Consider the following 13232-nt stretch of genomic DNA (forward strand, 5'->3'; position numbering starts at 1 on the left):
GAAGCAGCAAGAAAATTAAACCTGTTAAGATGTGGTGAGAGGAGTAGAAAATAGGGAGCTTTTCTCCAACCCACTCCACAGCTGTTCTGGGCAACAAAACATGAGTAACTAACACTCAAGGAGCAACAGGAAATATACTACTAAGGATCTCAAAAGTACTATGTGCTCAGAATGTACTCCACAAACTCCTAAATGATGGCACATAAGGATGATCTTGTGAAATTATGAGTTCATGTGTGCAGTAGTAAAATAAACTACATCCACGGGATGCTGCCAGGCTAACTGGCACAGCAGACACATGCCATTAAGCTACCAGGGCTGGCCACATCCCCAGTGCTGATTAAGCATTCCCAGTGTCTCTGGTCTACACTAATTCACAAACCGTGACCTGGGGGTGCTTTGAAGACACCAGTTAATCAGAGCCAGAACACAGCAAAGGACAATTCTGAAAACTGAACAGAACAAGCAGCAGAGTTCCAGTGCTTGTGATGTGCAAGACATATGGATGCGGCTGCCACAACCATCTTCCACAAGGTCTGGGCTAAGGTAGATCTGGCCCAGGTTCATCAACCAGATGGAAGGAACACGCATCATGCACAGACGATTTTAAAAGCATTAATACTTAGAAAATGTAAGAATATATTTTCTGATGAAATCTATGGGAACTGTTAGGCTATGCTGGGTGCTTTTATAAAAACCCTGTTCCAGGATGGTGAAGTTATGCTTACTGCCAGTACAGTACGACTACTGGAACATCTTGGTAAAAATGGGAGTGTTTAGTCACATGCACACGGGAGAATCAGGAACACAGTACTACATGGACTGCAATTATGCTGCACAGGTCCTTCCTATTACAATCTACATCCTTGGGAAATAAAACCAGCAGCAGAGGAAGGGAAAAAAGACAATTTACCAGAAATACAAGAGGCCTGGGATAGAGGAGGATTCAATTTTAGTTAAAAGACAGGCATAACATTCCAAGTTTATTCAAAAGACATTATTCTGCAGGCATGTATCTTACAAGTCTTAAGACTGATAAAACACTAGGAACAATGTGATAACCCTAGCAAATGAAGACATGGCTAAAATCATAGCAGAGTGATTTCTTTTTTTTTTTTTTTTCCTTTTAATAAAATTTTGGCCATTTCAATCCAATTTTTAATTTTGGCCAAAGCCATTCATATGTAGAGCATTTTGAATAGTCCATTAAATGAACAAAACTTGACAAGATGCAAAGAGCAGACTACATTTGATTTCTGCAACACACTAGGTAAGAGTTGCTGGAGAAGTATCTGTACACCTTAAAAATGTCACATCAGCGATGAATGGAATTTTGTGTTTTAATACTTTGCTTGAAAAGTCTCTTTATCCAACATGAAGTCAGCAAATCTCTGCTGGAGCTCCTTTTCTCTCTCTTGCTGTCGCTGCACATCTTCCTTCAGACACTGCAAGGAAAACATAATTAAGCAACTGGTCAGTTTTTCCAACAGTCACACCAATGAAGTTCTTTACCAAAGGTTGTATTTTAATTCCTTCAGAAAAAGGGGTCAGAATAGAGACAGGACATTACTAAAATTACTCATTTTAAATATAAATGTAAAACAGAGCAGTTGATGCAGAGTATCAAGAATCACAGTTATTTTATTTCAAATGTCAGGTATCTTACCCTGTTTTTGACAACAGTTAGTATCAAATGCCTCAAAAGGAGAGATTTCAAATTGGAAGCTTGCCACAAGTATTGCATTTAACAGTTACCTATGGATTCTTCTTCCATGAGTTTGTTCGAAACATTTTTTTGGGTAACCTTCATCAATCCTGCATCCTGCAACAAGGCCTTCTACAGGCCTTCTTCCACTAACTACACAGGGCATGAAGAAGTACTGCTTCTTCGGGAACTGCCAGCTGCTAGTTCATTTGATCTCCCCTCACTCTCGTATCAGAAGAGACAGTAAATGTATTCTGAGGATTATCCCTGAGTAAAATCCCATTTACTAAAACCAGGTGCTATTAGTAGCTATCAAGCTATTCAATACATTTTTACTGTTAACTTCCACTAACTCGATTAATCACTTCTGAGTCTGCAAACACATCTATGAGCATTTCTAAACAGTCTTCACAAATCAGTTTTAAGAACTGATACATTTTATCTTTTTTCTAGCAAGTGGTTGGGAGGATCTGTAGTGATAGGACAAGGGGTAATGGGTTCAAACTTAAACAGGCGAAGTTTAGATTAGATATAAGGAAGAAGTTCTTTACAGTGAGGGTGGTGAGGCGCTGGAATGGGTTGCCCAGGGAGGTTGTGAATGCTCCATCCCTGGCGGTGTTCAAGGTCAGGCTCAACAGAGCCTTGGGCAACATGGCTTAATGCGACGTGTCCCTGCCCATGGCAGGGGGGTTGGAACTAGATGATCTTAAGGTTCTTTCCAACCCAAAGCATTCTATGATTCTATGATCTGAGACTCAAGGAAAAATTACATTCAGATGAGTATTTCTTTCTTGCAAAGCAAGCCTGGCACTAGCTCAAGCCTAGGACTGAGTCTTGGTTGAGGGTTGCCTTGTTAGCTGAATAAAGCAGATAATATCCTGGACATCCCTGAACTAAGACCAGTGGGTCTGAGGGTGGGTCTGTTTTCATGCATCTCAGAGTACCTGTTTATGCTAGTTCCCGGCTGAAGTTAAGGCTGCTTAAGAGAAAGAGGTATCTTTCTCCTTAAAGCCACACCAACCAGTTAGAGGCCAGTAAGGCAGGCAGCATTATCAGGAGGTCCACATGCACACATTGTTAGTTAGCAACAGTACCACAGGCAAATGGCCTGAACACTGAGGATGGCCCAAAACAATAATTACAGAACAATTGCTCAGCTTCTGAAACAGAGAACCATGTTTAAATCAGTACAATAACTCCATTTCAGTACCGGCTTTCCAGAAGTCCAGCCAATGAAACTTTGCAAGACCAATGAAAATCTTAGCTTCAGGGAGCAACACAATCAACACGTGAAAAGAAAGGAGAATCTCCTGTAGCGTATACTGGCATTTGGTCTACTGACTTTTAAGGAAGTAGGAGGCTTTATACAAGTTTCAGATTTACCTTAAGTTCTAACAGTAATTAAAAACAAGACAAGCCAAATTAAGATAGATAAGGAATTTCTGCTCATTTGCACTGCAGAAGATTAATAAAATAAACCACACAAGGAAATAAAATAAAAACAAATTTAAAGAACACACTAGTAGATTAGTCCCAGCTTCTAATATATATATCACAGAATCTTTGATACTGAAATGAATGGCAGAGGAGTCGGGTCATAGCCAAAAGTATAATTTTAAAAGACCATTAAAAACTTGATACAAACTCAGGCTGTGAACCTCAGAGCCTTGTAAAAACATCTTTTCCTGTGCAAAGTGCCTGTATTGGAGCTAAGGCATTGGTTTTAGGAATCTCACCTCCAGTCTCCGGGGGATTGCAGCATCTTCATGTTTCTTCAGTTCCTCAAAAGTACGTAGCTCCAGATGTGCCTGTTCAATTTGGTCCCACAAATCATTCAATTGTTTGATGAGGCCCATTGCCCGAGATTGATAACCACCAAGCAAGATCTTCAGCTTCTTCTCCATCTTGGCAGCCCTCTTTGCTTCGGTTGTCATGTGACCTCTGTTTATCTGTCAGAAAGAACCCAAGAATTGTTTTATCTATCCAGAACTCAAAAGCCAAACAAAACAAAACAAAAGAGTAGTAAAAATACATCTGCAGAACTCTATTGAGTTGATTGAGTTCTTTAAATTCTATTAACAAATCATATTGCAGATTTTACAACAACCTAGATTTCTGGATTAAAACCTTTACAACGTAAATAGATTATTTTGGGGGGTGAAGTCTCCTATTCAAAACAAGAATGATGACACACTCAGTACTGCTTTACAGACAGGAGTTGTTGAAGTCGCTGAGCTAACTAAGCAGCCAAGTCACACGACAGCTTGCTATGCCACATCCCATTTATACAGGAGATGTTCTATGCCTTAGTAAAAAAAAACTAAATAAAGATGTTACGTTCCTCCTTTTCCAAACTATAATCTTAGTCTGCAAAAGCAGCCACATCTTTCAATCCTTCTGTCTATCTCGACAGCATTCATCTAAATCATATTCCATACAGTAAAAAGGCAATCGGGAACATTAAGGCAGCTCTGAAACTGTCTCTCTGGTGCAGAGAACCATAATGAAAACATTTAGACTGGTCTGAGTGGCAAATGAATGGCAACGTTGGGGCATGGAAGCACTGCAAGGAACAGCAGAAGGGCTATTAAAATGGTAACTAAATCCTACCACCTGCCTGCATGCACTTTCTCAGAACATCCATATCAGGAGACAAAGGACTAAGACTAAATCTAATAAACTTACAGAGGCGGGACAGGATGAGGACACAAACTACTGTCTGCTTCTAAAAGGTATGAAAGACAAATCAAAAAACCAAACCCATGGTCACCATCCCAAGAAGTACCCATGTGCCATGATGAGAACTCAATAAGTGGTGACCATTCATTGCTGGTCATTATTAAGCATTTCGGAAACACCACTTGGATTCAAATATCTTAGTAGCTGAATGCCGCACAAATTACTTGATTACATTCAAAGTTGGGCTGGATGGAGCTTTGGGCAATCTGGTCTAGTGAAAGATGTTCCCACCCATGGCAGCGGGGGTTGGATAAGATGATTCCCACTCGATCCATTACATGATTATGAATCTTAGTGTTTTTAAGCATGCGAGTATGAGACTGCAAACAAGTGAAATTGGTTTTGTCTTCAAATAAGGTAACCTCACCTATGTCTAAGATCTCCCATTTACCTTTACTACATGACTGTAAACCTGCAACATTACCCCCTCATGAGCTATACCCAAAAGCTTGAGCTCTCTGGTGGCCTCTCTAGAAACACTGCTTTTGTGCAGGGCTTTTCCCTTACAGATCTTATAGCAAGAGGGTTAAGAATATCTTCAGCTAACAGACAAATGCCAAGATAGCACAATGAAGAAGCAAGCCCCCAACATAAGGACATGGACATTGGAGCGAGTCCAGAGGAGACCATGAAGATGATCAGAGGGCTGGAGCACCTCTCCTATGGAGACAGGCTGAGAGAGCTGGGCTAGTTCAGCCTGGAGAACAGAAGGCTCTGGGGAGACCTTAAAGCAGCTTCCAGTGCCTAAAGGGGCTGACAAGAAATGTGGAGAGGGGCTTTTTGTAAGAGCAAGTGATAGGACAAAGGGGAATGGCTTTAAACTGAAAGAAAGTAGATTTATATTAGATATTAAGAAGAAATTCTGTACTGTGAAAGTTGTGAGTCACTTGCCCAGGCTGCCCAGAGAAGTTGCAGATACCTCATCTCTGGAAGTGTTCAAGGCCAGGTTGGATGGGGCTTTGAGCAACCTGGTGTAGTGGAAGGTGTCTATGCCGGTAGCAGGGGGTTGGAACTAGATGGTCTTTACGGTCCCTTCCAACCCAAACCATTCAGTGACTCTATGATAAAATTCAGAACCACAGTGGCTATTCTATGGTATATGGCTATGTATGGCCATGATATTCTATGATAAAACTCAGAATCACCTACCCTTGCCTCATTTCTTTAAAAATCAAAGTTTTGCTGGTGATCGTTGTCACATACAAAGGACTTACCCTGATTAACCAAAAAACAGAAGGTTTCATTGCTTTGAACCCTACAATTACTTGAGGTATAATCTTTTACCAATTAAACTAAACTGCACTGGGAAGGAACTACTTTCTGATGTGTCCTTAACAGTTTTAGCTACAGTCAGCCAGACAACCTCAGAAACTAGCACCAGCACAGCCATCACAGTCTTATGCTCCAAGTTATTGCAAAGTGCATTTCATCAACCTTTCATCCGTCCCAACTTTAACAACGCACGCTCTATCATGCAGCTGTACGTTTCTGTGAAATGCCCTACTCCTTAACAATTTATTCACTCATTTAAAACAGTTTTAGTAGGTGGTGCAGAGATAAACAAAGTGAATGGTCAAGGGAGCAAACTGTTAATGGGTGAGTGAAAGAGAAATTTGACTTTCTGCGCTGTCTAGTTTGCTCCTGGGGAAAGAGATGCAGACTGCTATGCCTTTCAGATTCTGTTTGCAATGTAGACTTAAGCTATGCCCAAGGTGCTTTAAGCATACAGAAAGGCGCCTCTTTTTCAATATTTATATAAATCTAGAGAAAATTAAATAAATAGATTAGGGATTTGTGAGGATACTCTCTGATGGAAAAGTATGAAAGCTTTAAATGTTTCCACTGGTAAATAATATGCTATTACTGCAACAACAAATACAGCTGTGCAGTAAATTAACTATTTTCCCATTACTGTTTCTTGGATGAAAAATGTGTGTTGAGAGCCACTGACATTTAGAGATCACGGAACAGATGGATGCATAGGCAAACAGAACTTTATTTATAACAGAGGTCTAATGTAACAAATATCAATTGTCCCATGTTGTTTCACAGCATTATAGACAAGATAAAGCATGTCTGGTGTGAAATGAAGCTTCAATCAGAATGTCAGTCTGATAGAACAGGTTAAAAAAAGACCATTTAGAAAAGTTCAACTATTCCGTTGTCCTGAGAGAGGATCTGTCAACAACCAGATTTTCTAACAAAATGTTAAATAGTGAGTACCTGAAATACAGTTATAAGCACTATCTCCACCATACAGAAAAGAGACAGGATCAGGGCATTGCAGTCAGAAGTCCCGAATTACCTGCATGCTCTAAGCATCACCAGTAGCAGTGGCAGTACTGTCTCACACTCTGGGATGGTCTCACACTTTTACACACTTCAGCTGGCATTCACTTTACTTGGCTTTAGACACCAACGTCTGAGCTTGCTGCCCAAGGTCTTTCCATAATCGGAAGAGAAACTAGCAACTCTACAGCATGGATTACCTGATCCAGGGCCTCAGAATGAGACTAAGCATGCCACTGAAGTGCTTTTTACTAATATGGGAGGGCAGATGGCTTGTTCACACAGCATTACCTAAGGTCAGGCAGATCAATCCCACTCTAAGTGTGTACTGTTTTAATGTATGAGACATAATAAAGCACTTTTTTCCTTCAAGAACAAAAAAACCCAGTTCAAACCTAATGTTTATTACAGTATCAGACCCTAATTACTTAAACACTGTTGAAATTTTCAGACAATAAGAACTGGACTTGCTATTTCCAAGTTGTTCTGGATATAGATTCTTACTTAGAACTGCTAGAGCTCCTTAGGTTGTATACTGCTATTCAGCCTTTGCTTTTCTACTCAGTTCCTTTGTCTATCTTGGATTATCATAGGCCTCACTGCAGTAAGAAGAAAAATAAGGAAAGAGGAAAGGAAAACAGGGAGGGGAGGAGGAAGAAAAGAAAAAAGCCTCCTAAGCATCTAACCCAAGAAGTAACAGCCCTTTCTTCCTTCTCTGCTTATAGAGAGAAATGTGAAAACTCACCACCTTTCCTCCTCCCTCCCAACTACAAGATTTTAGGACCTACTATGAAAAGGTCAAAAAGAGGTCTCAGCTTTTGTAACAAAAACTATTTATTCAAAATTGCTGACTGCTGCATTAATGCCAACAACTGCATATAATTTTAGTTCAAGCTTCGTAAAATTTTAAGGATCAGATACCAAGCTAAAAATTCCAAGCAGTTATGAAGAGGTGTGTTTAAACAGTAGTCTACATTATTTGCTTAAAGCTAAGAAATAGATTTCACTAAAATCTGACAACCATTTGAACCTAGCAGAAAATATGAAGACATTTGAAAGATTTCTCCACTTCGTTATTTATTTTGTACTGCTCCTTGGCAAGCTTTGGTTCTGCTGACTTCTGTACCAGCTATGGCAAAATGAGAACAGCACGTACAGACATGGGGTAGAATGATAGGGCAAGCCTGAGAGTCTCATCCCATCCCAAATCCCCATGAAAAAACCCTCCCTCAGGCCCAGTGGAGTTGTGTTCAATTTTCAATACTACACTAGAGATCCAAACAAGAGAAAGCAGAACAGGGCAACAGACATAATCAGAGGTTTATGAAACATAACCTAGAAAAGGAAGACTGACTGAAAAAAATAGGGTAGATTTTTTTCTTGTAGGTTTTTTGTTTGGGTTTTTTTTTTTCCTCCACCTAACAAAAAATAGAGAAAATTAAGAAGAGACACAACAACATGTTTTAAATATCTCAAAGATCATTGTAAAAAACTAGTCTGTTCTTATGTCCACTGAGAAAGGAAGAGGGATTAAAATTTGGCAAGGAAATTTTGCTTATTTGTAAGGTTTAACTAAGGACAACAAAGAACAGGGAAGACTGCTATGAGAACAAACATCCACCGGGAAAGATTTAAGAATAACTGACCCTGAGGAAGGAAGGGTTCAAGTGCCTTCACAACTACATTTTCACAATTCCTCATCTCACTAAGTCTATTGAGGACAACCCTCCACAGTTCAAAGCACCATTTTTCCCTGTACTGACTGTTTGTGTCCATTAAATGTGGAGCTTCTGGTAATCCCTAAACAGCGTTAAGCTCTCGTCTTCTCGTTGATTTTCTTAATCATGCCTGATGGATAAAAAACATGGCAGCAAACTGCTGCATGTTCTTACCAGAGCCATAGTTAAAAGTAAACCAACTTGTTCCTTGACCTTGGAGAATCAACATACCATAAAGCCGCTTAGCTTGTGCAGAGAAATCCTCTGCCAGCTTCGGCTATGCTGGCTGAATAGGTTACTTTTGGAACCTATATAGGACTACTCCAAATGTTACTGTAACTTACTTCCTCACCTCAGACCCACGAGAGGCCCTCCCATACTGAATTCTGCTGGCGGGAGCTGGTTTAACTTTATTTAAGTAGCAGGGTTTGTGAACTTTCCTCACATTGGCTCACCCAGGCAGAGTAGCTGGAATGAGACAACGCACACTCAGATGACAGCCTTCTGCCCAACACGAGGTTACACCAGCACTTCAAACCACCCAAGGACAACAATGACTGTAACACTGGGGCATCCTCTGTGTACAATCTGCCTTTATAAGCTTGAGGATGCACTTTCAATAACACGTTTTTAAACAAAAATTGCTCTATTAAAATTAAACAAATTGTTCTACTTAAAAATATTTTTCCGCTTCCATGCTCTTGGACAGAATTCTCCATTTTTTGGCTTGAAACACTGTTCCATCTGTCTGCAATTGACTGGGCAAAACTCTCTGTAGAGCCTGCCTCTTACCTCTGAGTTAGTAAAAAAGTAATAGTCAACTCTGCTGGAAACTGAGGCTTGGGGTTACTATCAAACAAAAAATTGCATTCCCAGAGTAGAACAATATGGGCTCAATCTATCAAACTCACATCAACACTAACATCAGCTCAACTCATCAACTGAAACCACTCCATCTCTTTATACAGCTTCAGCACGCTGCTGCAACACTGAAGATGATTCTTATTTAACACGAGGGGGTACAATGATCATTAAGAAAAGGTGCTAATTACTAGCACAGCAGTCAAAAGAGGACAGAGCGTGTAACTTTCAGATGATGACACATTTTTTCATGGAAAGATTTGGTCACAGGTGACTTAAATTAAGGCACTGCTGGTATGAAACTGCAACTTCGCAAGCGAAACTAGACCAAATGTTCAAAGCTTGCATGGGAATATAAAACTACCTTTCCCCAGTTTAATAGGGAAGCCTCAACATAAATGCCTATACTGTACTTTGTTATGTAGATTATGTATCATTACAACCTACTGATATCTGTAGAAAGCTATTCTCAGTCAAAACAAAACCCAAGAACAATCTCCATGTGAACTGTTTTAGAAATTCTGACAATTTGCTTTCAAATGTCATAACATGAGTTAGTAGGACTGCTGAATAAAGATAGCACAGCCTACATCAAAAGCAAATGTTCCTACAGAAGTTCATAGCATCAACTATCTAGAACTAGAATAATCCAGAAAGTTACTGTTAGCATCACTGCTGATCTTCAATGATGACATTAAAGCCCACTTTGAATATCTTTATTTCAGAAATATTTCTAAGACTAGCAATATTATCACTGATATCATATATAACAATTGCAGTAGAAACACACCTAGAAGAGCACAGTTTAACACCAAAAATTTTATTTTTACTAAGCTTTTCTGAAAATTCCTTACGTTTCCCTGGAAAAAAAAACAAACGACGACAAACCAAACCAAAAACCCCCCAGTATGATCATAGACAGCAACAACTACCTCAGGCTAACAGCTTTAAGTGTAAGCAACATGCCCTACTGCTGTGTCTGCAAGATAATACGGCATAATACGGCAGTGAGCACAGTGTAGCTACCTTCAAAAACTATCACTGCAAAGCCAGAGTCCTTGGACTGGTCTCTTCCATAGAAGAGGCTCACAATCTTGTGGAAGCTCATGCAATGAACAAGTTAGCAAACTGGCTGGCTCCCTCTCAATACATAGCAGAAGCGCCATGATGAGCTTGCATGATGAGTCACTGGCACTGCAGCTAACAGCAGCTACTATCACACAGGTATAAATGAAGCAAGTTACTTTGTGAGCAGCAACTCATGCTGGCCCGACATTCACAGGTTCTGACACTGCTCACACTAAGATAGGCAGGAATTAAGAAATCCTCATTTCGCCAACCACCACAGAGGAATCTATGGTTTTAGACATTGAAGGAAAAATCCTCCCACCATACTAAAAAACTGGCCAAAGAAAAAGTAACTACTATGCAGTCTAAGCTTATTTTTAAAGAACTTTTTTATTGCTCATTTCTAATGTTTGGGCATATCCTAGACTGAGGACATGCAGAAAAAGACTTTCTTTTCCATACAAAGAGTTACCCAGCCCCGCAAAAATGATGACTTGGAAGACTAGCGCAACAATCCAATTCGAAGACAAATTTCAGACTCATAGGTAAGATCACAGGAAAAAGAATATGAAGAATCATCTTACTGACAGTTATCTGCTTCCTTCCAAAGGTCCTAAATAGGTCAATGGTAAGAGAACTGGTATAAAATCAACTAGTAGCATTTTCCTCAGAGTTAGTTTTGTTTCACTCATCTGAGGTGTTGTAGATGCCTCTCTAATCAAAAAACAAACAAACAAACAAACAAAAACAAACAAAAAAAAACCAAACAGGAAAGAAAACTCAGAGGGAAATTAAACTCTTAAATGGGCCAAGCTGTCCTCAGGAGGTGCCTCATCTCTACCAAAACCAAAGAGAGCCTAAGGCAATTGCAGCTTTGTTTTAGTTAGGAGGGTAAAATAAGGTGTATCAAATCTGAACTCATGGGACTTGCTCAAAAACAGACAAAGAATATTCACCTGTGCTAGAAAGAAAACACAAGCTTTCTGGCTAAATCCATTTATCTTCCCTGTCATTTTTTTCTTATCGTAGACATAAGTTATCCTTGGCAATACAAAAACTTTTTTTATTACTTTCCTCATTATAGGTTATGCATTACCTCCACTGTAGATCTCCCAAATATTCCAAAATTCTGAAAGCAAAGACATGACGTATTGTAGCTAAACTGATCTTATACCCAGCTTCTCTGGAAAGGGGTCTGCTGCTTAATCTAAAAATACTTTGTTTTCTGTCAATTCAATGAACTGATCCAGATTACCACAGATTTACAAGAGCATGGGTACAAAGTTTACAGGGAATGGCAGGGGGCAGCCTGACAAAAATAAGTAGCAGTTTGTTCCAGGGCAAGCCTGTTCCAGCACTTGACAATTCAGTGAAGACAATTTCCTAATATCCAAACTAAACTTTCCCTGGCACTACATGAGGCCATTTCCTCTCATCCTATCGCTTGTTACTTGGGAGAAGAAACTGACTCCCCCACCTCACTACAACCTCCTTTCAGGTACTTGTAGAGAGTGATAAGGTCTCCCCTGAGCCTCCGGTTCTCAAGGCTAAACAACCCCAGCCTGCCCAGCTGCTCCTCACAAAGCTTGTGCTCCAGACCCTTCCCCAGCTTTGTGGCCCTTCTCTGGACAGACTTCAGCAACTCAGTATCTCTCTTGCAGTGAGGGGCCGAGATCTGAACACAGGATTTGAGATGCAGCCTCACCAGTGCCGAGTACAGGGGGACAATCACTTACCAGTCCTGCTGGTCACACTTTCTGATACAGTCCCGGATGCTGTTGGCCACCTTTGCCACCTGGGCACAAGCTGATTCATGTTGAGCTGGCTGTTGACCAAAACCCCCCCGTCCTTTTCACTGGTCAGACTGACAGCCCTATTGTTCCTCAGATCCTCCTTCTGGCCCTTCTTGTAGATGGGCGTCACATTTGCTAACTTCAAATACGTCTAACGTTAGAGCATCCTAGCTACAGAACAAACCGCATGGTAACCATTCTGGTACAGAGCAAAAGTATTTTCACACACTGGTAACTTCCTAAGGGATGTGCCATATATCTGTGTTACCCAGGAGAAGTATATACCCTCCAGAACCGCTAAATACATGTATTCTGATGATCAACTGTACATTAAGCAAAGATCAGACACTGCAACAGTGGTCTTGTATAGACAGGTCTATCAGATTCTAAACAGCTTGACAGTGAAGACAACTAATAACCCTCAGATGTGATCCTCTGGTGCCAACTTACATTCCCAATAGACCTTATAAATAAAAGCATATTCTGCAAAGGTAACACAGTAGTACAAATGAATACATATGACCATAAAAGCAAACTGCTCAGGGATTCCACCATATTTTAGTTTTACAAGCGATTTATCTATTCCTAATCTTATACATTCTCTTAGTTTCTCCTGGTGTTTTCTCAGTAACAGCACACCTGAAAATCCAAAAGAAACTGAAGCTTTAGAAGCATGAAAACTAGAAAGAAATTAAAAGACAGTCTCAAATAAACTAATAAGTGATACACCGTGTAGTGGAGCGTACCAGGTAATCCCTAAAACTCCAGCTAAGCAACTGGTTTTCAGTGTAAATTAATTCAGAGGCCTTGGGCTACAACCAAAAGCAAAAATGGACACTGTGGTCTGGTGGATTATCACCTTGGTGTATCTTGGATACTGCAAAGAGAAGACAATTTACTATGCTCTGTGTATACAGTGTAACTAAAGCTTCCTCCCCTGTAGACCTTCAATAGTGTTTATAATTCAGGAAGCAACTGAGATGATGATGTTAACTACCACAGTTTTAATAAAAATATTTTTATGCTGCAAGCCAACTTTATGAACCATCTTCAAAGGAA

At 40.1% G+C, this 13232-nt stretch overlaps 1 protein-coding gene across 1 annotated transcript in view; it reads right to left on the reverse strand.

The window, feature by feature from the left end:
• Window positions 1-935: 935 nt before the first annotated feature.
• CDC5L (cell division cycle 5 like) overlaps window positions 936-13232 on the reverse strand; it is a 35764-nt gene continuing 23467 nt past the window's right edge. Inside the window, exons 15-16 of the mRNA XM_030489586.1 lie at window positions 3442-3654; window positions 936-1445 (exon numbers count right to left, since the gene is read on the reverse strand). Coding sequence (XP_030345446.1) covers window positions 1341-1445; window positions 3442-3654 — 318 coding nt within the window. The 3' untranslated portion in view covers window positions 936-1340. The remainder of the gene's footprint in view (window positions 1446-3441; window positions 3655-13232) is intronic.

This window comes from Strigops habroptila, chromosome 6 (genome assembly GCF_004027225.2).
Source record: "Strigops habroptila isolate Jane chromosome 6, bStrHab1.2.pri, whole genome shotgun sequence".
Lineage (NCBI taxonomy): Eukaryota > Metazoa > Chordata > Aves > Psittaciformes > Psittacidae > Strigops > Strigops habroptila.